The 24,063-nt window shown below is 44.1% G+C and overlaps 1 protein-coding gene across 1 annotated transcript in view; it reads right to left on the bottom strand.

Moving 5' to 3' along the window:
* The window catches only part of ankrd28b (ankyrin repeat domain 28b), a 38,623-nt gene that overhangs the window by 4,907 nt on the left and 9,653 nt on the right, over positions 1–24,063 (bottom strand). The window contains exons 4-21 of the mRNA XM_083642895.1: positions 17,985–18,055; positions 17,071–17,271; positions 15,403–15,490; positions 13,825–13,967; positions 13,372–13,584; positions 10,666–10,744; positions 10,456–10,570; positions 6,664–6,746; positions 6,293–6,356; positions 6,108–6,176; positions 5,874–6,014; positions 5,064–5,175; positions 4,908–4,934; positions 3,098–3,169; positions 2,774–2,975; positions 2,559–2,646; positions 2,305–2,422; positions 164–383 (exon numbers count right to left, since the gene is read on the bottom strand). Coding sequence (XP_083499021.1) covers positions 164–383; positions 2,305–2,422; positions 2,559–2,646; positions 2,774–2,975; positions 3,098–3,169; positions 4,908–4,934; positions 5,064–5,175; positions 5,874–6,014; positions 6,108–6,176; positions 6,293–6,356; positions 6,664–6,746; positions 10,456–10,570; positions 10,666–10,744; positions 13,372–13,584; positions 13,825–13,967; positions 15,403–15,490; positions 17,071–17,271; positions 17,985–18,055 — 2,106 coding nt within the window. The remainder of the gene's footprint in view (positions 1–163; positions 384–2,304; positions 2,423–2,558; positions 2,647–2,773; positions 2,976–3,097; positions 3,170–4,907; positions 4,935–5,063; positions 5,176–5,873; positions 6,015–6,107; positions 6,177–6,292; positions 6,357–6,663; positions 6,747–10,455; positions 10,571–10,665; positions 10,745–13,371; positions 13,585–13,824; positions 13,968–15,402; positions 15,491–17,070; positions 17,272–17,984; positions 18,056–24,063) is intronic.

Here is a 24,063-nt window from a genome sequence, read left to right as displayed (position 1 = left end):
ATGTTTCTAATTTGGCACCACTGTAGCCACCTGGCTACAGTAAATATGAAACCGTAGGGACTGACTGTATGAGCCGTTGATTTAGATGAAAACATCAGATGTACAATTTCCATAAATCTATGTTTTTAAGCTGTCACTTGACTATAAAGCATAGTGTCTGTACCATTGTAGCAGGCCCAGTGCAGAGGGGTGTAACCGTGGTTGTCTGTAAGGACAGGAAGTGTTTCCACTGATCGGGCCGCATGCAGCAGACCTCCCAGCACCCCGATGTGCCCACATGCGGCTGCCAGGTGGACCGGGCTACGTCCTTTACAATCCCGCACCAGGAAGTTGGCGCTGTGCTGAAGCAAGGCCTCCACACACTCCTCGTGGCCAGTTACTGCCTGAGGACAGAATGGAGGAGATGTTACCGTCACTATTGATCACTGATCTCATACACTGAATGGCTTCTTTCAAATGATTCATTAGAAAGATTTTTCTGTTCAGCAGCCGAGAAGGAACATTTGTGCATACAGTATGTGTACTTGTAGGGCTGGGGGTACCGATCAAATCACTTTACAACCATTGACTCTTGAAACATTTTTCAGTGACAAAGTTTGGTACTTTAATGGTTAATCTTACATTGTTTTTCATTGACTCACCAGACCTGTGCTAAAGCCTAAGGTGAATGCTGTTTGGTTCACTGTGACTAGGCAACTACTTGCCACAGGCTTTTATGTTTACCGTCGCTTTCAACTGCTGACAACGCAGATGTGTGTGGCCTATAAAGGTTCGAGTCCAACTATTATTGTTATACAATTGATTTAAAACAGACGATTGTAAATGCTGCTAAAAAAACTGGGGCCTGGAGGACGATTAAACGATGTGTTGATGTAGCCACTCGTGACGATATGTGGATGTAGCGGTATCGTTATCGTATATACGTTGTTGTAGCCGTATCTCTTTTTGTGCACAAAAATGCATTTTTGTGCTTTTGTACGATTGTAAATGCTGCCAAAAAACTGGGGCCTGGAGGACGATTAAACGATGTGTTGATGTAGCCACTCGTGACGATATGTGGATGTAGCCGTATCGTCTATACGTTGATGTAGCCGTATCTCTTTTTGTGCAAGGTTTAGAGAAATAAACCGGCCTGGTTGTCGACGGGCACCAGTAACGGAAGTTATCGAGCACTGCTCTCTGGGGTGCAGTTGATGTGTTGATGTAGCCACTCATGATATACTTTGCGTAAAACTGCAGTATAAAGATAAATAACATCGTATCCAGGCCTGGGTTCTGCGAAAGGAGGTACAAAATTATAGGTTAAAAAGGTATACTATTACAAGAAAACTAAGTCATTAAACATGTTTTCTTATATAGCCATGATCTACCAACTGAGCAAATATAATTTGATTTTATGCAAACCCAATGATGTTTCACGTCCTCTGTAAGTTTTGAGCCATTTTTGCAACTACTACGCTTGTCGCTTAATGCACTTTTTATGCTCTTCTTCAAAGTTCGGTTGTGATGCTTTTAAATGTCTATTTTATCCTCTTCTTTTATTCTTTTATTTTCTTGTGTCATTCATTTTATGTGAAGCACTTTGAATTGCCTCTGTGTATGAAATGTGCTATAGAAATAAACTTGACTTGACAGGCAGGAACAAGCACAGATCCTGTACAAGCCCACGGTGCGTGTTGCAACAGAGGGGGCAGGCTTGCGTGGGTTGTGGCTAGATGGGGTATCCGGTACAGCTCAAGACTCTTAATGCCACCATCTAGAGGCCATGTGATGAAGCAAATCACCAGTAAGCGTCCTTCAGTATCCATTCCCCCACCTGACATTGCCGTGTGTAGTCCACGATGCAGCTACGCTCTCACCGTAGAAAAAACAAACTTGTTTCACGCATCACTACCCCTTCATCTCTTGGTTTCCTCAGATTAAGCACACAAATAAATGATAAACTATAAAATGAAAGAAAGAAAAAGTCACAGAAGCTGATAAGAGATAACAACAAAAACAGTCAAAAATTTATTTTCCGACATTTAAAGCTATTAAACCGTTTTAAGTCTCAAATCTGACCATCTGGATTAAACCAAAGTGTGATTTTCTCTTCTATTGTTAAGTTGCATTTTGAACAAACAGTTTGTTCATAAGAAAAGTTCAAATTTCATTTAGTTTAGTCAAAATCTAGGCCATTGCATTGCATGTGTTTTTATTTGAAAATAAGTTTGGCACTACTGGCATCAAATTAAAATACCGGTATCAAAAATTGTACAGCAATATCCATGTGTGTATGCAAGATTGCCAAGATGATCTCCTTACTCCTCTGTGCAGAGCTGTCCTGCCCCACTTGTCTTTGGCTTCTACACTGGCTCCCTTATTGAGCAGAGAATACACACAGTCTGTGTGTCCGCTTAGCACCGACAGCATCAGAGGGGTCCTGAGAGACAATAGACATTAACATCAGTCATTAGCTTGAGTTGCAACTTTATTACATTAAAACACACCCCCCCCCCCCCACACACACACACACACACACACACACACAAACAAACAAACAATGAATTTGTACTTACTGTCCATTCCCATCTTGAATGTCAACCGCACTTTGAAGATCAGCATTTCCGATCAGCAAACGCAAACATTCTGAATGGCCATTAGTAGCTGCGGGGAATGAAGAACACACCATTAACATGACTGTTATTTTCTATTTGACTCTACGAAATCAATTGGAGGCAAACAATTGTGCCGATTACAGTTTGAGTCAGCCATCAAGTTCCAAGTCCAATACCTGCAGCGTGGATGGGGGTTCGCTTCAGGGTGGAGTCTTTGACCAGGATGGAGGCTCCCTGGTTGATGAGGACGTCCACGCACTCCACATGGCCCTTGAAGGCAGCCAGGTCTAGAGGTGTTCGCCCCTGGCCGTTCCTCACATCCAGGTCCAGCAGAGACTGGACCAGCACCTCCATAGCATGGTGGTGGCCACGGTATGCCTATTTAAAGAAGAAGAAAAAACACACAGCATGAACACATTGCATCAAAGATAATGACAATAACTCATGCACTCCTGACTTTGTAGCCACCAACAATGGACAATGGAAGGAGTATTACTCACAGCAAGGTGTAGGGGGCTGATGGGGGCTCTGACATCAGAGTCATTCATGTCTGTCCCTGAGGTTTCCATTAGCTGGAAGAATCCCATACATAATTACAAACATCTTCAAAGATGGTTACTAGCTTAGCCTTGAAGCTCAGTCCAATAGATATTCACCTTATTCTTTGCCCATACAAGGACGCTTCTGCATTACGTCATTTCGTAATCGTCTTTCCGGTTTTAGACCAGGAAGTAGATTAAGCCTACCGTAGTCATTTTTAGACTTGCCAAAAAGCTCTTTTCAAGCAAAAAACCCCCAACTGTTTTAAAGTTTTAATATGTTTCGGGTGAGAACGTAACATATATGTGACCAGTTTATCAGAAGCCTATTTGGAAATCTTTAACGAGCAGCGAGGACCGGGAGCACTGGCTGTGCTGACACCGGTCTGACAGGACTAGCTATCTGTCAAACCCTACTGTAGGCTACTGGCAGTGAGAAAACACTGTCGACGTGCTTTTGTAACTAACGTTAAATGCCGACCGGGTACAGCCATCGGCTCCTCGCAGCAGTAACGTTATGAACATGTAAACTTAATTCTGAATGTTGCCAAACTTCATTCATACTGACGTTTTATTTAGAAAATGGCCGCCAACTAGCATTGAACCGGAAGAACAAATATGTTGCGTCGAACGCGGAAGAGAGAAAAAGTGGGCGTGGTGAATAAGGTGAATACAGCAGGGCTTACAATTCACTTTGCAAACTGGGGAGGAATTCCCCCCTTATGTTCTTCAGATAGGGGGGATTTATAGACTTTGGGGGGGATTTTTTCAGCCGATACGATAACCGGTAAATATCTGCTTCTCCTGTCCGATAACATACAATACAATAATAATTTCAATTTTTTGTCTTTACTTAACCTGTAGTTTATGCACACCTGGGGTATTATAATATGATATGAGTGTTTTAGTCAAGTGTATCACTCAATACAAAAAATAAAGGCTTTAAGACAACCGAAAGCCTATGGCTGCTTAGTCTCCAGATAAAACACAATGACAAAAGAGATAGTAATTAGATTCAGGGATGCAAAGTCATGGATAGTTAAAAAGGTGACAGATACCAGGGCAGACACAAAATCATTTGCCCTATTTTGGGATGAAAAAGGTGACTCACTGTTACCTAAAGGTGACTAGTTTGCATCCCTGCTTATTCTTATTCGCTTCAGGTTATATTATTTTAGTACGGCGATTTTCTCTTTGCAAATAACAGGCGGCATTCCCTTTGAACTCGACGAAAAAATAATCACTCTCCCACTTCTGCTGAAACTGTCTGTGCTCGTCGTCATCAACCTTTCTTTTGCCTTTTGACAGCGACATGTTCACTTCTCAACAACTGTTGCCATGTTCACTTCTCAACAACTGTTGCCAGATACTGCTGACGGTTTCCAGCACAAAGAGTTCAAAACCTGCCAAAATGCACACAAAACCGCCCAAGGAACTGCACTTCTATGGAAATGTATCTGGCAACCCTGCGCCAAGGCAGAGCCTCATCCACACGCCTCGGGAGCGCGCTCTGTGTTTTACCACGAGCGGAGGTGCGGGCCTGATTTCACTATAGCTTGATATCAAGTGGCGTGGCGGGCCGTGAGTTTGAAACCCCTGGCGAAAAAACCATTGCGGGATTACTCCCCCTTTATAAATTGAAAATATGCGGGAATTTCCAAAAAGATGCGCGAATCTCGCAATTCCCCGCCAAATTTTAAGCCCTGATATACAGTAAACGGAACTGTGACCCATTGACATAAAAAGAGGAAAGGGTACAAATGACACTCACCACGTCTAGAGGTGTTTCACCTGCAATCTGTAAAAGAATATGGCAAAAGTAGAAATGCATCAGAGATCATGACAATAAACAAGCGTATGAGTGGACCTTTCAGTCATATGAGCTGTTCAATGTCACACGGCTGCTACTGTGGGGTGCAGTTCTCACCAGCTCCAGACAGAGGCGATGTCCATACGCGGAGGCATAGTGCACAGCATTGTAGCCCTGATTGTCCCGGATCCCTGGATTTGCATCATTTCGCAGTAAATATTCCAGGCACCTGTGGGCACAACAGAGAAGCATTTGAAATGATAAATCGGGTCCTGTCACTCTCTCAGCATATCGTTTACTGCAAATGGTCAGACAAGCGCTCAGATACTGCCCTCTGCTAAAGAACAACCACCTTGTTTATCAAGTCAAATGATGGAAGTACAGTGCACTCCTCTTACAGTCATCACTTTGGGATGCGTCTAAATTGATCACTGTATAAGCAAATCATCATTATAAGCGTTTTGTTTTTCATTTCTCATGCAGAGGACCATCTAATTGACACTTGTATTACATTAATACAGTACATATAAAGTAATGACATGGACAACTTCGCTATTTACTGAATGATATTGAGTTTAAAAATCCATACAGTAAGTTAGGCCAGCTGTTTCAAACGCAGTGGTCTCGCAGAGACAGAGACAGAGAAGCCACCATCTCTCATATACAGACAGACATGCACCAAGTATTGCTGCTGTATCTCGTTGGCTCATTCTGAGCAGTTTGTAAGTAAAATTTTTTTTTATTACTGTAGTGGGGGAAAAAGTCCATTGTTCCATTGGTGTGACAAGGCCCAAAATAATCAGTGTAAGCAGAGTATTGATCACTATATAAGCAAATTATTTAGATTTTAAACAGCATGTGTATAGGATTGATTGTGAAGCAAGCTTTTGGATCAATATAAGCAGAGTCCACTGTATGCATACTGACTTTCCATCTGTGTCAGCGGCAGCAGCGTAGTGGAGAGGAGTGCAGCCCCTCTCATCCAGGTCATTGACGCTGGCCCCAGAGCCCACCAGAGCAAACAGGCACTGGTAGTTACAGTTGGCAGCAGCATAATGCAGAGGGCTCCTGGAAAAGCAAACACTTCAGTTCACTGTTCAAATGTGAAAGTGAAACTAGGAAAACAAACTCTACATCCATCCACTATTGAATGCTATAGACCTGCCAAAGCTGTCCTTTCTGTTGAAGTCTGCCCCCGTGTTGAGGAGAAGATTGAGACATTCCAAGTTTCTGAGAGGTTAGAGACATAATTGTAGGTGGAAGGTTGAGATTACTTACTACTGTTGTAGGTCATGAACTTTACCTTAAGACTTAACAAGACTTTTGGCCTACTGGCCTACACTCACCCTCCAGCAGCTGCAGCATGTAAACAGGTCCTTCCAAAGTCATCAGGAGTGTCAATATCAAAGCCTGTGTCAGAGTAGATTATGAGCACTACATGAGCCACCTGAAGTATAGTTCACAGCACATCCATCAGTCCATGAAGTTATGCTCAAAATGTAGAGTCTATATATGAAGGCGTTAGGTGTCAGGTAAATGCCTTTTTTGACAGCGGCTCCAGAATGTTTGACATTTCAAAACATGCAACCAAACAACAAATGAAAACAATGTAGGATCCAACCTATTCAAATGTAAGACTTTTTTTGTAGGGTAACTTGTTTACTTATTACTACAGTTGACAGCTGTATAACATGTAGAAAGTTGCAGAAGTGTGCACCTGAAGACAGGAGCTTCCGGCAGCAGTCGGAGAATCCACTGAGAGCGGCCAGATGTAGCGGGAACATGCCATGAACCCCTCGTCTGAAACGAGACACAATCATATTGATCTATCCCACCATCATCCAGACATTAACACCTCTGATCTATCCCACCATCCTCCAGACATTAACACCTCTGATCTATCCCACCATCATCCAGACATGAACACCTCTGATCTATCCCACCATCCTCCAGACATGAACACCTCTGATCTATCCCACCATCATCCAGACATGAACACCTCTGATCTATCCCACCATCCTCCAGACATGAACACCTCTGATCTATCCCACCATCCTCCAGACATTAACACCTCTGATCTATCCCACCGTCCTCCAGACGTTAACGCCTCTGATCTATCCCACCATCCTCCAGACATTAACCTCTGATCTATCCCACCATCCTCCAGACGTTAACGCCTCTGATCTATCCCACCATCATCCAGACATTAACACCTCTGATCTATCCCACCATCCTCCAGACATTAACACCTCTGATCTATCCCACCATCATCCAGACATTAACACCTCTGATCTATCCCACCATCCTCCAGACATTAACCTCTGATCTATCCCACCATCATCCAGACATTAACCTCTGATCTATCCCACCGTCATCCAGACATTAACCTCTGATCTATCCCACCATCCTCCAGACGTTAACACCTCTGATCTATCCCACCATCATCCAGACATTAACACCTCTGATCTATCTCACCATCCTCCAGACATTAACACCTCTGATCTATCCCACCGTCCTCCAGACATTAACACCTCTGATCTATCCCACCGTCCTCCAGACATTAACACCTCTGATCTATCCCACCATCCTCCAGACATTAACACCTCTGATCTATCCCACCGTCCTCCAGACATTAACACCTCTGATCTATCCCACCGTCCTCCAGACATTAACACCTCTGATCTATCCCACCATCCTCCAGACATTAACACCTCTGATCTATCCCACCCTCATTCAGACATTAACACCTCTGATCTATCCCACCATCCTCCAGACATTAACCTCTGATCTATCCCACCATCCTCCAGACATTAACACCTCTGATCTATCCCACCCTCATTCAGACATTAACCTCTGATCTATCCCACCATCCTCCAGACGTTAACGCCTCTGATCTATCCCACCATCATCCAGACATTAACACCTCTGATCTATCCCACCATCCTCCAGACATTAACACCTCTGATCTATCCCACCGTCCTCCAGACATTAACACCTCTGATCATCCCACCATCCTCCAGACATTAACACCTCTGATCTATCCCACCATCCTCCAGACATTAACACCTCTGATCTATCCCACCATCATCCAGACATTAACACCTCTGATCTATCCCACCGTCCTCCAGACATTAACACCTCTGATCTATCCCACCATCCTCCAGACATGAACACCTCTGATCTATCCCACCATCCTCCAGACATTAACACCTCTGATCTATCCCACCATCCTCCAGACATTAACCTCTGATCTATCCCACCATCCTCCAGACATTAACACCTCTGATCTATCCCACCATCCTCCAGACATTAACACCTCTGATCTATCCCACCATCCTCCAGACATTAACCTCTGATCTATCCCACCATCCTCCAGACATGAACACCTCTGATCTATCCCACCATCCTCCAGACATTAACACCTCTGATCTATCCCACCATCCTCCAGACATTAACACCTCTGATCTATCCCACCATCATCCAGACATTAACACCTCTGATCTATCCCACCATCCTCCAGACATTAACCTCTGATCTATCCCACCATCATCCAGACATTAACCTCTGATCTATCCCACCGTCATCCAGACATTAACCTCTGATCTATCCCACCATCCTCCAGACGTTAACACCTCTGATCTATCCCACCATCATCCAGACATTAACACCTCTGATCTATCTCACCATCCTCCAGACATTAACACCTCTGATCTATCCCACCGTCCTCCAGACATTAACACCTCTGATCTATCCCACCGTCCTCCAGACATTAACACCTCTGATCTATCCCACCATCCTCCAGACATTAACACCTCTGATCTATCCCACCGTCCTCCAGACATTAACACCTCTGATCTATCCCACCGTCCTCCAGACATTAACACCTCTGATCTATCCCACCATCCTCCAGACATTAACACCTCTGATCTATCCCACCCTCATTCAGACATTAACACCTCTGATCTATCCCACCATCCTCCAGACATTAACCTCTGATCTATCCCACCATCCTCCAGACATTAACACCTCTGATCTATCCCACCCTCATTCAGACATTAACCTCTGATCTATCCCACCATCCTCCAGACGTTAACGCCTCTGATCTATCCCACCATCATCCAGACATTAACACCTCTGATCTATCCCACCATCCTCCAGACATTAACACCTCTGATCTATCCCACCGTCCTCCAGACATTAACACCTCTGATCATCCCACCATCCTCCAGACATTAACACCTCTGATCTATCCCACCATCCTCCAGACATTAACACCTCTGATCTATCCCACCATCATCCAGACATTAACACCTCTGATCTATCCCACCGTCCTCCAGACATTAACACCTCTGATCTATCCCACCATCCTCCAGACATGAACACCTCTGATCTATCCCACCATCCTCCAGACATTAACACCTCTGATCTATCCCACCATCCTCCAGACATTAACCTCTGATCTATCCCACCATCCTCCAGACATTAACACCTCTGATCTATCCCACCATCCTCCAGACATTAACACCTCTGATCTATCCCACCATCCTCCAGACATTAACCTCTGATCTATCCCACCATCCTCCAGACATGAACACCTCTGATCTATCCCACCATCCTCCAGACATTAACACCTCTGATCTATCCCACCATCATCCAGACATTAACACCTCTGATCTATCCCACCGTCCTCCAGACATTAACACCTCTGATCTATCCCACCATCATCCAGACATGAACACCTCTGATCTATCCCACCATCATCCAGACATTAACACCTCTGATCTATCCCACCATCCTCCAGACATTAACCTCTGATCTATCCCACCATCATCCAGACATGAACACCTCTGATCTATCCCACCATCCTCCAGACATTAACACCTCTGATCTATCCCACCATCATCCAGACATTAACACCTCTGATCTATCCCACCATCCTCCAGACATTAACACCTCTGATCTATCCCACCATCATCCAGACGTTAACACCTCTGATCTATCTCACCATCATCCAGACATGAACACCTCTGATCTATCCCACCATCATCCAGACATTAACACCTCTGATCTATCCCACCCTCATCCAGACATTAACGCCTCTGATCTATCCCACCATCATCCAGACATTAACACCTCTGATCTATCCCACCATCATCCAGACATTAACGCCTCTGATCTATCCCACCATCATCCAGACATTAACACCTCTGATCTATCCCACCATCCTCCAGACATTAACACCTCTGATCTATCCCACCATCATCCAGACATTAACACCTCTGATCTATCTCACCATCCTCCAGACATTAACACCTCTGTCATAGTGAAATCCACACTGGTGCTAAATGGAGACTAGGTAATTCCTGTAGACAGTACAGAATCCTATATCAGTTACATGACATTCGATACATGTCTGCTCTGCAAAGGTATCAATGTGCAGCCTCAGCAAAATGTATAAAGCCAGACCATTGCTTAAATAGGGCCAGTCACACCGGATGGGACCACTCACTTAGCAGTGTCAGCTCCGTTGGTGATGAGGGTGTTGATGAGGAGCTCGTGTCCGTATCGAGCTGCAATGTGCAGTGGCGTGTTTCCATTCTTATCTTCACAGTCAATCTCAGCACCTACAGAAACACCAAGCAAGCACTTAACCAGCGACTCACTGGGAAGCACTTATAGTTTTACAGTCCAATGAGGAGAAAGCTTTAGAGGAGCTTACCATTCTTTATGACTGCTTGAGACCTAGAAAACCTCCCATGGATGGCTGTCATGTGGAGGGGAGTCTTACCATCTTTACTCTGAAATGGCACAGAAATACGATGAAATGATGTGGGTCATATCTATGTCTCTCTCAACTATAGAATATTGTAGGCAACCAACAGGCTCAGAAGTTGAATAAAAATGAAAACGTGCATTTCTGACTTTATTAAAAAAAAATCTAGCATTTCTCAACATTGATTGATTGATTTGATGTTAAAACACATGAATGTATCTCAATAAAAAAACATCAATGACTTATTTCCATTGTGGTCCTTGGTCTCAAGACAGACACCACAATACAACGGGTGCGTTCGTAAATAGCACTCCGAGCGCCCAGAGCGCACTCTGGCACAAACTGGACTGTTGGGTTATTCAGAGCGCGACACTCTCGGAGTGGCAGAGTACAGTCTGAGCGCTCCGTCTGTGTGGATGGAGCAGCAGAGCGCCAGGAGGAGCAAATGAACAGCCAACATGGTGGTAGGAGTCATAGCGAAATGCCATTCAAAAGCAAAGTCTTTCTGTTATCCATTTCAGAACTGAGTTGACAGTTTACTGACATCTTTGGTTCTAGGTGCTCATTGTTGTGTCGTTTCTGCCCTGCGCTTCCCAGAGATCACCTGTCAATCAAACAGCGTGGGCAGGACGGACATATTTTTCCTCTGGGTTTCTTGACCCGCTTGCTTATTAAATCAGAAAGAGCATGCTCTGCTTCTTACTTCACTCGCGCTCTCATTTTCGCACCCAACAAAGAACAGGCATCAGTACATAATCATATATACACACAAACATTAAATAAAAATATACATTTCAAAGTCCCGCCTCAAACCTGTTCGGCCATCAATTTACTTTTAAAACTGAGGTAAAACTGAATATTTTTAATTTCTACTGGAAGCCTAATACCACGCTGCTGCTGCTGCTCCCATATATATGTATTCTGCCCAGAACATGTCTTAAATCTACCTGGCACAATAGCATCTCTCAAGATCCTACACAACATATCTGCGAATATTGAATACCTGACAATATGGTCAGCAGATGCACCAAACAAATTACTTTTACGTCATGAAAATAGGCAAAAGTTCCGACATACATGAAAATGTAACTAACATTGGTATTTGCATTAGTTTTTTTTTTGTACCTCCCTCAGCCACAAATGTTTATTTAATTTTATTGTCTAGTAATAGCAGGGTATATGCAGCAATCCTGAGGTTAAATTCAAGACTTTTTCAAGACCCTTCCAATAAATTTCAAGGCCCCATCGCCACTTCGAGCTGTGACCGATTACATCAGCGACACACCTTTAACTAACACTTACTATACATTGAGTTTGAGATTGCAAAACTAAACGATGTTAGTTTGCCATAACTTCTATGCACTGTATCAATACAACAGAATTCAGATAGGCCGGGAAGGAATCAAGCTCAAGAGAATAAATTGAGTGACTAACCCAAAGGCAAGGTTTATTTAAACTTAAAAAATATATATAAAGTATATTTATAACAATAACATGCTCGCTCACTCGCTCACTCACTCACACATGCACACAACAGTGTTTCCCTGAGGATCAATTTGGTGCACTCTGAGAGCTACCCCCAGGTATTTTCACATGATCAAATCTGGCCCCCATTCAAAAAGGTTTGAACACCCTTGCCATACAGTCTTATATCACAATATTGATATAAAATCGATATATTCCCCACCCGTAATATTGAGTGCCAGAATCAACCTCCCAATGATGCAATTTGCAGAAAAAGATTAGATTTCAGTGATTATCAATCACTGCTTTCAACATCTTTCTGATATAAATGTTTTATTTTTACAACCAGATGACCCTATTGTTTTATTTTTACAACCAGATCACCCTATTAAATAAACAGCATCATGACTCAATAACGCTACTTGGCAGAGGGTCGCTCGTACTGAGCACATGTCGTCAAACTGACGGTGAAAAATGTTTGCTGTCACAAAATAAAAATCGTTTGACGACTTATTTGAGGGAGTGTAATTATGTTATCGATCACATTTGCTACCTGTTGCTCTTTGAAGTCGCGATGTTTGTCGGCGTTTGGTCAGCTCCATTCGCCAGTTCGCCTCCGCACTTTTAAACATTGTTTACAGACGGGCTATGTAGTGTCCATCCCTGTCAGCAACGTAACGTAAGCAAAATAACTCCATATTTCGCTCTCTAGACCGGACAAGACCGCATGCGCTCACAGCAGCCATGTTTGTTGTGTTGAAGCAAGCACTGAATGAGTGAAGGAGAAGAGGGGGGGGGGATGCCCACGACACACCCACACTGTCACATGCATGTAACGTTACAAATTTATTTTAAAAGCACGCACATTATTTTTAACTCAGCGTAATTGAACGTCATGAAAACACATCTTCACATTGAAAAAACAACACATTTAAAGGGTCTTGAATTTGAAATCCACCCTAAGACTTTTCAATACTTTTCAAGGGTCTTGATTTTCCCTAAATTTAATTCCCAACTTTCAAGATTTTTCAAGACCCTGTGGATACCCTGAATAGTAACATTTGTGTGATTAGTTCATGGTGGGTAACCGTGTTGGGAAGAGGGGGACCTTGAAGCTCTCCCAGATCATGGTGAAGAACCACTTTCTATTGAATCCACAGAACGACGAGCAGCAACATCCTTGCTCACCTTGATGTTGACGTCTGCCCCGTTGCACACTAGCAGCTCCAGACAGAGGGCGCCGTGGTGCGAGGCGGCGGTGAAATGGAGAGGAGCGAAGCCCTTCTCATTCACCTTGTTGACGTTAGCACCGCACTCTATCAGCTCATTCACCACCACGTCCTGCCCGTTGTAGCAGCCCACATGGAGGGGCGTGTTGCCATATGCATTAGGCTCATTGATCTACACAGTGAGACGGAAATGCGGGAGATAAACGGAAAGTGGGTATGGCTCCAGCCATGCCGCCGTCAAAAAATACAGGTACCATTAACAACTTCCCTTGCACTTTTCCTGCCATTACATGCAGTATGAATTCCTCAATTTTTGGTGCATTATTGCATTTCCGCGGTCTCCTAACCAGAGCATTATGATCCGGTAATGTCTACTTTCTAATGAGAATCAGACAGTGCGGGTGGGACTCACATCCACTCCCAGGTCTAGGAAGTATTTGACAATGCTGATCATGCCGCTGGAGGCTGCAGCATGTAGAGGGGTGTAAGATTTCTTATCTTTGCAGGCCACCTCTGCTCCGTGAGATGCCAGGAGCTTCACCACTTCTATGTGCCCTATGGACAAAAAGGAAAGATAGGCCATTAGCGTAAACAGTATCTTCAAAAATGACATCAAATACTTAACTCATTGAGTGCCAATGACGACAATCGTCGTCAATTGCTTTAGTGACGTAGAGTGCCAATGACGACGATTGTCGTCAATTCGGGACGTGGATCAAAGCCAGATCCATCTCCTGTAAAATTTTGGGGCATGTTGAATGTGTATAACCTATTTTACCGACCCATTCGGTGGCGACAGTGCTCTCCAGATTACAGAAAGGTCCGGAAAACAGCAGGAAAAACCCCCGTGATCAAAGAGAAACCGCTCATGCTGCAGCCAGAGCCATATAGATGGCTCTGACTGCAGCTGATGTTGGCTGCGAACAGCAGTCAATCCGCGCACACAACTGAGCCCCTCTGCCTCTGTCTGTCTGTCTGCATAGTTTCTTCACACGATTAGCCGCCAGAAAGGCAGCACCCGACGCCGAAGGGCCAAACCTTTCCCTGCAGTCCGGTTTGGCATTTCCGTGTCGCGCTGGGAGCCGGCGCAAAAAAACGGAGGGCTCCGAAAATAGACTGGGTGCGTGAGGCTGTGTGTTAGTGTGGGGAGGAGTTTGCAGCTGAGGGGGGGAGAGGGGGGTGGGGCACGCAGGGCACCACACAACTACACCACGTCACTACATCAGAAAATATTATCTTCAGACTCAGTGAATGTGCTTGAAATGCTGCATTTCACAAAAGGCGGAATAACTCAGCTTCTAATTTGAAAAGTGTCTTTTTGCTCAAAACAGCCTATCTTCTCCGGCTCATAACTAAAGAACGGAAAATGGGATCAATAAACTTTTTTTTGCAGATGATAGAAGAGAGTCTCATCGTTCTTTGTGTGTGTTCGGTGTTTACATAGTAATATCACACAATATTCTGTGGGCCTCGAGAAATCACTGAAAACGCTCTGAAACTCTGGCACTGGGAGCGTCCGTACTCCAAAAGTGGCTGGCACTCAATGAGTTAATTGGCCAAATATACATCCACATTCTTCCAGTATTATTACATCATAAACCAGGTTTGGATTTATAACCACAGTGAGAGATTAAGGGCATAGTAAGGGTATATTTATTGATTTTATGCTCACTGTAGTAGTTTTTTAATTATTTTTTTCTGATGCCTTCCGGTGAATGAAAGCTCATCTCATGCCAGTGTGAAATATTTTGTGTGCACCATTTGTATCTAAAACAATCTGCTTTTTCTAAAAACTTAATCAAATCACACTCACTTGATTTCTTCAGACAGAAATCCATAAAGAAGAAGAGAACAGGTACAGCAGTATCAATAGGTATCTTTTATTACCCCAATACTCAGTCCTAGTCATGTTCAAGCGTCATAATTTGAGAGGAACTCCTAAAGTGAGATAATTATTAGTAGGATACAATCTGTGTGGTGCAATGATTACCCATGTAAGCTGCCCAGTGGATTGCACGGCGGTCCTTCTTGTCAAAAGCATTGATGTTGGCTCCTCTGGAAAGCAGAAGCCTCACCATCTAACAGCAGTAACAGAAACAAAGAACCATCAGGGATAGGGCAGTAGCAAGTCAAACTATTGATTCTAGGTTGTTGCTTCCAATGTACAGTACTGCCAGAGCTATAACTCATATAACCACTGTGTATAAAAAGTAAAAACCCTTAGTACTATGGGGTTTCACAGAGTAGTCGACTACCAAAACCACTAGTCAACACTGTGCATCATAGTTGACTAATCGTTCATTTCTGGTTTTAGGAATAAACAATATAAATAACTAAATTGAACATAGATTTGTTTGAATAATCATTTTCTACATTATGCCATGTGAAATAAACAGCATTAGCTATTTAGAGAGGGAAAGACACTTGTCTATGTTGTTACTGCAGTCAGTCAGTATCTCCAGCTCAGACAAGCTGCTGAGGTTTAACGGCTCGCTATTAAACAGCCTGTCAGAGCCAAGTGAATACTCTATTTCACATGCCCCCAGGTTGGTCCCACCTACATTAGTTAACCCTCAAATGGCTGTTTTTGAAAACTTTTGTATGAGAATTGATTATTTTTATTGGGTGATTTTTTTTCTTTTTTTTCTCCGGCGATTAATCGATTACTTTATGGGACTAGTCGATGACTACTCAAATTCAGTAGTCGTGAATGCCCTACTTAGTACTATGGCTGATTGACTTTAACATGCAGTCAAAAAAGAAAAAGAGTGTATTAGTTATAGGGAAATAAAGTTTGCTACAAAGAAGGTCCCTTTCTTGAAACACAACTCAAGTTTTTCATAATCATCCATCTAAAAAAAATCTGCATATAGGACATTTTACTGAAAAGTATCTCTCTTGTATCATCATAAGCTGTACAATAGAATAGAAAATGGATCTTGTTCTCAATTTCACACAAATCACAAAGTAAACAGGGTCTGTCTTCTTCAGGGGTAGCGTTGTTTTCGGCCGGAAGTGGGGGGAGATTCGACCAATTTTTTGTTGTTGTTGTTCCTCCCCAAATTTACAGAATAGCTTCAGCTATCAGCTTCATCTTGCTTCTTCGGTCGCTATTCTCTCTCCTGAAGATTTGTTTACTGACGGGGAGAAAGCCCCACGTGATAGCCACCCGTCAATCTCTCTCTCTCTGCTCAACGCTGTAACACCATTTTATTTTGAAATTCAGTTGACTTTGCCATTTCCCACGGATATTGTCGCATTTTTCTTTCATGGGTTGACAGAAAAAGTCTGCCTACATGCGCCTAGTCGGCTTGAAAATAGAACTCACGTAAAAATCGGCACAGCTCAGGTGAGGCGTGGGTACACGGAAGGTTCATGTTGAGGCGCCCTGTGTACACAGCCTCATTGACTAAAAAGGACGCCTATTTAAAAGCGTGGGTAAAGGCAAGGCTTGGGTGCTGTGTGTGAACGTAGGGAAAGAGCACAGGGTGAATTTTATGAATGGAAATTGAAAACGATACGTATCATAGTGCATTTCCCAGTGCGCATACGCAAATCTGAGTCATTTCGCAGTGTGTATACTGCATATACCTGCGTATCACGTAGACAACACCACTGGTTATCTTTGTAGGTAGGTGTGAACGGGTCTTCAAAGTACCTCGAGGTGACCGCTGAAGGCTGCGTGGTGCAGTGCCGTGCGGCCTGCTCTGTCTGACACGTTCACATTGCTGAGCAGGGGGACCAGGGCTTCAGCGCAGCGGACGGCCTTGTTGGCTGCGGCTATGTGAAGCGGCGTCTGCCAGTTCTTGTCTCGGGCGTTTACGTCTGCAGAGTGTTTCAGCAGCACCTGGACAGCCTCCTGCAAGAAGACAGGACATGACAGTTTCAAAGTTAAAGGTGTTTGGAAACCTGAGTGTGTGAGTGTGTGTGAGGGTGTGTGATAGAGAATGTGAAACCTGAGTGTGTGAGGGTGTGTGAGTGTGTGTGATAGAGAATGTGAAACCTGAGTGTGTGAGTGTGTGTGATAGAGAATGTGAAACCTGAGTGTGTGAGGGTGTGTGAGTGTGTGTGAGTGTGTGTGATAGAGAATGTGAAACCTGAGTGTGTGAGGGTGTGTGAGTGTGTGTGATAGAGAATGTGAAACCTGAGTGTGTGAGTGTGTGTGAGTGTGTGTGAGTGTGTGTGATAGAGAATGTGAAACCTGAGTGTGTGAGGGTGTGTGAGTGTGTGTGATAGAGAATGTGAAACCTGAGTGTGTGAGTGTGTGTGAGTGTGTGTGAGTGTGTGTGATAGAGAATGTGAAACCTGAGTGTGTGAGGGTGTGTGAGTGTGTGTGATAGAGAATGTGAAACCTGAGTGTGTGAGTGTGTGTGAGTGTGTGTGATAGAGAGTGTGAAACGTGAGTGTGTGATAGAGAGTGTGAAACGTGAGTGTGTGATAGAGAATGTGAAACGTGAGTGTGTGATAGAGAGTGTGAAACGTGAGTGTGTGATAGAGAGTGTGAAACGTGTGTGTGATAGAGAGTGTGAAACGTGTGTGTGATAGAGAATGCAGTGGTACACATTCACATACCTCGCTGCAGGATGCCACGGCCCGGTGCAGGGGAGTGAGCCACTTGTTATCTTTGGCATTTGCTCTGGCTCCTAGAGGAGAGAGAACATCCACTATAAGACCATTTCACTTCTTAGTTACAACATCTAATGCAGCATTTCTAACAGAATGAATAGAAACTTGTGAAACAGTACTCCCAGGGCCTAAAATTCACTTTGCAAACTACTGTAGGGGGGAATTCCCCCCTTATGTTCTTCAGATAGGAGGGATTTATAGACTTTGGGGGGGAGATTTATTCAGTGGCTGGCTAAAAAATGTGGTCATTTGAAGCCAGATTTATAGGAATATCTCATTTTAAATTAACAGTAGGATTAGACGGTTGTGATGTCATTATTCAGTCTTAACCATCAATATTTGCTCCTTTTCTCACTCACTCCCATGTCCCCACCTGCTCTCCCTGCAGGGCTTGAAATTAACTTTTTTGATCACCTGCCAATATTGCTGCTAGATTTTGAAGTTACCAGCCAATTAGAATTTCCACTAGCCAAATGTTTTTCTTGAAATAAACCAGAGTATGAGTGCCACTGGGTTAATTTAAGCATAAGTATCAGTAAAAATAAGTTATAGCATAATGAATCTATAAATTACAGTATTTCACTGATAAATTGTGTGATTTCAAATGGTGAAATAAAGAGATTTTTATTTATTTATTCCATGTAAATTGATAGGAGGACAGCACTTGACACAAGTGTGTCACTGGGTACTCTTCATTTCATTTCATTTCATTACGTCACTTGGCAGACGCTTTTATCCAAAGCGACTTACAATAACACATTTTTGTCAGCAATAGAGCAATCAACTATGTAACAGAGTCTATGACAACTACAACTTCTGAAGGAACAGTGGTACAAGTTAAGGTTAGTTTAGATTTTTTTTTTAAGAGAGAGAAAGAAGTTAGATCAAGAAGGGCCCAGATGGAGCCTGAAAAGGTGTGTCTTTAGTCTTTTCCGAAAGATCGGCAGTGATTCGGCCGTCCTGACCGAAGGTGGAAGCTCGTTCCACCAGTGAGGTGCCAGGGACGAGAAGAGTCGCGAACGGGATGAGTGACTTTTGAGCTGCCGTAGTGGAGGAGGGGCGAGGCGTCCTGCACTGGTGGAGGAGCGGAGGGAACGGTGAGAGATTTGGAGCCTGACCATAGATTGTAAGTACCGAGGGGCTGTCTGGTGTACTGCCCTGTAGGCCAGAACCAGTGTTTTGAATTGAATGTGTGCCGAGATGGGAAGCCAGTGAAGAAACTCTGTGTTTATCCGGGCCTGACTTGTATGTGACTTTATTTTTTGTATAAATAATTAGGAGGGGGTGCCCCTTTTTCACTTATGCACCTGGGGCCAGATTACAGAAACTCCCTATCTTATGTCTTAAGTTAGGATAGGACTAGTTTAAGATAGATTTTTTTTGATTTGGTATTACAGAAGCAAATCCTAACTAACTTTAGGAATCCTATCTTATCTTGCTAAATCCTATCTTATGTCTTGTTAGGAAATCCTAAATACTCATCCAGCATGGGTTATCAACTTTTCTGTCTGTTACCCTAGCAACCAGTAGCAACAGACACCTCCTCCTTTCTCAACTCGCGGGGGAAGTAGGAGCGCTAGTAGCCTGCTATTAGCTAGTAGGCTAACGATGTGTGTTGTTGTTCCTCCCCCCTTGGAAACTGTATGTACCGAGGAGCTAGCCTGGGTAAACCCATCCCCCACGTGACCTGCTCTCAGACCTGCTCTCAGTCACTACTGAGAGCAGGTCTGAGAGCAGGTCACGTGGGGGATGGGTTTACCCAGGCTACCAAGGAGCCAAATTGCTGATGGCTGTTGCTACCTCAGTTAAATTACATGACATAGCAGGCTGAGATATTTTGGATATGTCGGCCACTTCAGTTTGAAAATCTCCCTTCGCAAAAAAATGAAGTGCATTTGTAAGTTGTACTACAACCGGCAGAGCCCTGTGTCGCCTAGTCGGTCTCTCCAACACAGGTCTCAGCTCCTCGGCTAGCTGCAGTATCATGTCCCGGGGCAGTCTGTATCGATTAACGAGCGTTCTGTCATCAAAACGCAAAACATCATTCGGGTCCCGCGTGAGCCTTTCGGCAAATAAATTGCGCCTGTTAACATTTTGTTGGTTTTGCAAATGTAATAACAGCGCAGGTAGGCTATAAATAGGCTATAAATTATAACGAGATGCAAGATGGCTGTTGTTCCAGTTGAAAATAGCGTAAATTAGTTAGGACAGCATAGCTGGCATCTTAAAGTTAATAGAGCTTTTTTTAAGATTTTGGGGAGTTGGGACGCTTCTGTAATACGCTTTTCCCATTTTAAATTAGGATGAGAATATTGACTTAGGAACTGTTATTCTGTAATGGGTGTTTTCCTAAATCAAGTCCTAACTCTAATTACCATGGTTACCAATCATTTAGGATAGGATTTGGAATTTAGGAAGTTTCTGTAATGTCGCCCCTGGCCCCCAAAACGTCTGTGCACGTCTCTGCATCGATTCTTCCTCCCGCAGCTGACTTGCACGTTTCCCACCATCTGCTCTGCTGTTTCACTCGTGTATTTTCTCTTCTTTCTTTCAATAGTCAAGGGCACCGCTGTATCTGTAAGTTCTTCACAATAAAAATCGTCCAGGTGTTTTGTCAATGAAAGCTCTTTTTATATGAATCAGCAGTCACCCCATCACCAAAACCAAGCACCGCACCACAGGGGACAGAGCCTTTGCCATCGCTGCCCCAACCCTCTGGAACTCTCTGCCCATCAATATCAGAAACTCAGACTCACTCAACTCCTTCAAATCCCACCTCTTCAAAACAGCCTACAATATCTGACTTTTACCCCTAACCACCATTCCATCTCTGCAATCTATTGATTTGTATTTGTTTTGTAACTGTATTTGTTCTTGTTACTTAGTTTGTTTACTGTATTGTGTACTGTTTCTATGTATTGTAAAGCGTCTTTGAGTTCCCCAGAAAAGCGCTATATAAAACTTATGTATTATTATTATTATTATTATCAGGAAATGTTTCAAGTTGGCAGTTGGAAACCCTCATTGAAGTTCTGCTTGCACCTGTGCTACTTCCTGCCTTTTAGACACAAAATGGGTGAATGAATGGGGCGGGAAGTGAGAAAGGCGAGTACTGTTCTCCAATATCTCCTCCAGCATATTTGTGCTTCTATAGAAAAAACAGAACGGGAACTGGGCTGACAATAGTGCATGTAGATTCAATCGCTCTTAAAAAGGGGAACTCCACTAAATTTCAGACTTGAAACAAATAAGCTATTATGCTTTTGGACCAGGGGTGTCCGACCGGTCGATCATAAAGGCCGTGCTGGTTGAGTGTCGTTCATAAAAATCCATACAAATCTTTTTCCCCCTCCACATTTTGTCAGTCCTCTCAAGACGTCCGACATTTGATTGGCATAAAGATCGACCAGTCTGCTGCTGTTGACAGCTGTGTTACATTAGGTTACCATGATGACAACTAAAGGCCATGGCACACCAATCAAACATTCTCAAACAAACACCAACAAACACCAACAGACAATTGTCTGTGAATGTTGGCAGATGTTGGAGATTGTTTGAAAGCATGGCACACCGACCAAACATATTCAGCACAACAGTCCCAAACATGTAAAAAAGAAACACCAGAAAAATAGAAACTGCACTGTGTTACAGCACATAGAAGATGGCTCAGACTGACAAAGTTAGTTATACATCTGTCGAGTAATACAATGATACACCCAGTTTATTTATTTTGTAGCGACAGATGGCCATAAACGCCACACTCACGTGACGCTTCTTGAGAGAGAGGTGAGGTAACTGCATCTTTCTGCAGACTTTATCGAGGGACCTTGAAGGCGTCATGTGACAGGCAACGCTAGTTAAAGCCTGGAGGTCCTGCTGATGGCCGCTGCAACAGTGTTTTCTCTGCTATCAACCTGGTTAATCTCGCTATATTCTTCATCACAGCGGGTCATTACCCACTGTGCACTTAATCGTGCACTAGTTCTGCATAAGCACCTGCAGCTCTCTCCTTATTTTACTGACGTTCTCAGTGATCACACGGCTGTTTACATGTGTTTCTGAACGGCTAGCTAGTTATTAGCATAGCTCGCTGTTAGCCGTCATGGATGTTCTCTCTCTCCCTCATTATGTAACCTTGCTGCGCATAACATTACTTATTTGCGGGAGTGCATGGGAGAAGTCTCCCGCTAGTGTTGTTGATGCCCAGTGTGATGGCACATGGTTGGCAGAGAAACGTATGTTTGCTGCGTCGCGTGTAACGTTAATTTAGAGGAGGCTCTGCCTCTGACCAAACTGACCAGACAAAAGCATGCATTAGGCGCGCATGCGTGAGCTCCGTTTCCATGGATACGCGACTGAAAACATGGGAAGTTACCAGACAACAGCGAACAGCGAACAACGCCGGATTGAACAAGTCGAATCCTGGCAAACATGACAGAACATCGCCGAACACGAACAGACAAGGACAGACAGCTATGGCACACCAAACGAACATTTGTCTTTGTTCGTGTTTGTTCGTGTTTGTTTGTGTTTGTTTGAGAATGTTCGTTTGGTGTGCCATGGGCTTAACATCGCTTTGCATTCTGGGTCCGTAAACCATGGGAAACAACGCAGCGAAAGAACGACATAAAAATAAGTGCGGGACCGGGCGTCCGGGTAGTGTAGCGGTAGATTCCCTGCCTACCAACACGAGGGTCGCAGGTTTGCGCCCCCGTGTTACCTCCGGCTTGGTCGGGTGTCCGCACGATTGGCTGTCTCTGCAGGTGGGAAGCTGGATTAAGGACATGTGTCCTGGTCGCTGCACTAGCGCCTCCTCTGGTCGGTCGGGGTGCCTGTTTGGGGCGGAAGGGAACTGGTGGGAATAGCGTGATGCTTCCACGTGCTACATCCTTCCAGTGAAGCTCCCTGCTGTCAGGGGAAAAGACACGGCTGGCAACTGCGCATGTGTCAGAGGAAGCATGGTGCTAGTCTACGGCTCTCCCCAGATCGGCAGAGGGGGTGGAGCAGCGACCAGGGCAGCAGGGGGAAATTGGCCAAGTACAATTGAGAGAAAATAGAGAGGGGGTGGGGGGGGGGGGGGGCTGGATCAGAAAAAAAAGTTAAGAAGCCGAAAACATCACTTTCATGTGGAATCATGGGAGAAAGACTTTTTTTCACGATGTCCTATTTAGAGCCCGACCGATTTATCGACATACCGATTTATCGACATACCGGTACCGATATTGCCCTCATTTGGTGTTGAATGTCATATCTGTATTGGCTTAAATGTTTGCAGATATGCGCCGATCTGATTTTTTTTAATGAATATATAATGCAGAAAACTAATGCAGAAAACGTGCTTGGATCGAGCAGAGTGGGCTCTGGCATTGTCTACAATACTTTCAACACTGCAGCATAGCACAGCAGCTATACTTTGTCAGAGTTCGAGCTCGGAGCAGTCGATCTACACTGCTCTGAGCTCGATCTGTAGATCGACTGCTCTGAGCTCGAACTCTGCCCTGCAAGGCATATTTCAGAGCCCAGAGCAGTAGATCTGTAGCTTGCTAGACACCGCTAACTGATATCTGATCTCGAGATTATGGACGATGAATTCAATGGCCGCGTGTATTTATATTTGAGCCGGTCTGTAATAACGTATGGATTACACAAGGAGTGGGAGGGCGAGGAGCTGTTATCAATGTGACGGACGCTCGGACAGCAAACAGAGCAGGCTGTCGGCAGCACAGAGGTTCGTTACATAGTAGGGGTGTCGCGGTACGTGTATTCGTCCCGTGAATTCACGGTATGGGCATCACGGTTCGGTCCGTGAAGCGACACGACGAATACGTCGAATCCAGAAGGTGGTGGTATAAGCACCTAAACGCTGTTTGAACGCCATAAAAACGTCACAGGAGAAGACGCACCAAAACAACACAAGGACCATAGAAATCAGCGTTCACTGAATGGAACGTTTTGTGGAGAGGAAACATTACCGGGGGTCGCTCCAGCGTGTTTACAAGCCGTAGCTTCCATGCTACTAAACCAC

This window comes from Poromitra crassiceps (assembly GCF_964638095.1).
Source record: "Poromitra crassiceps genome assembly, chromosome: 1".
NCBI lineage: Eukaryota > Metazoa > Chordata > Actinopteri > Beryciformes > Melamphaidae > Poromitra > Poromitra crassiceps.
The sequence above is the reverse complement of the archived record's forward strand: the minus strand, read 5'-3'. Positions and strand labels throughout refer to the sequence as shown.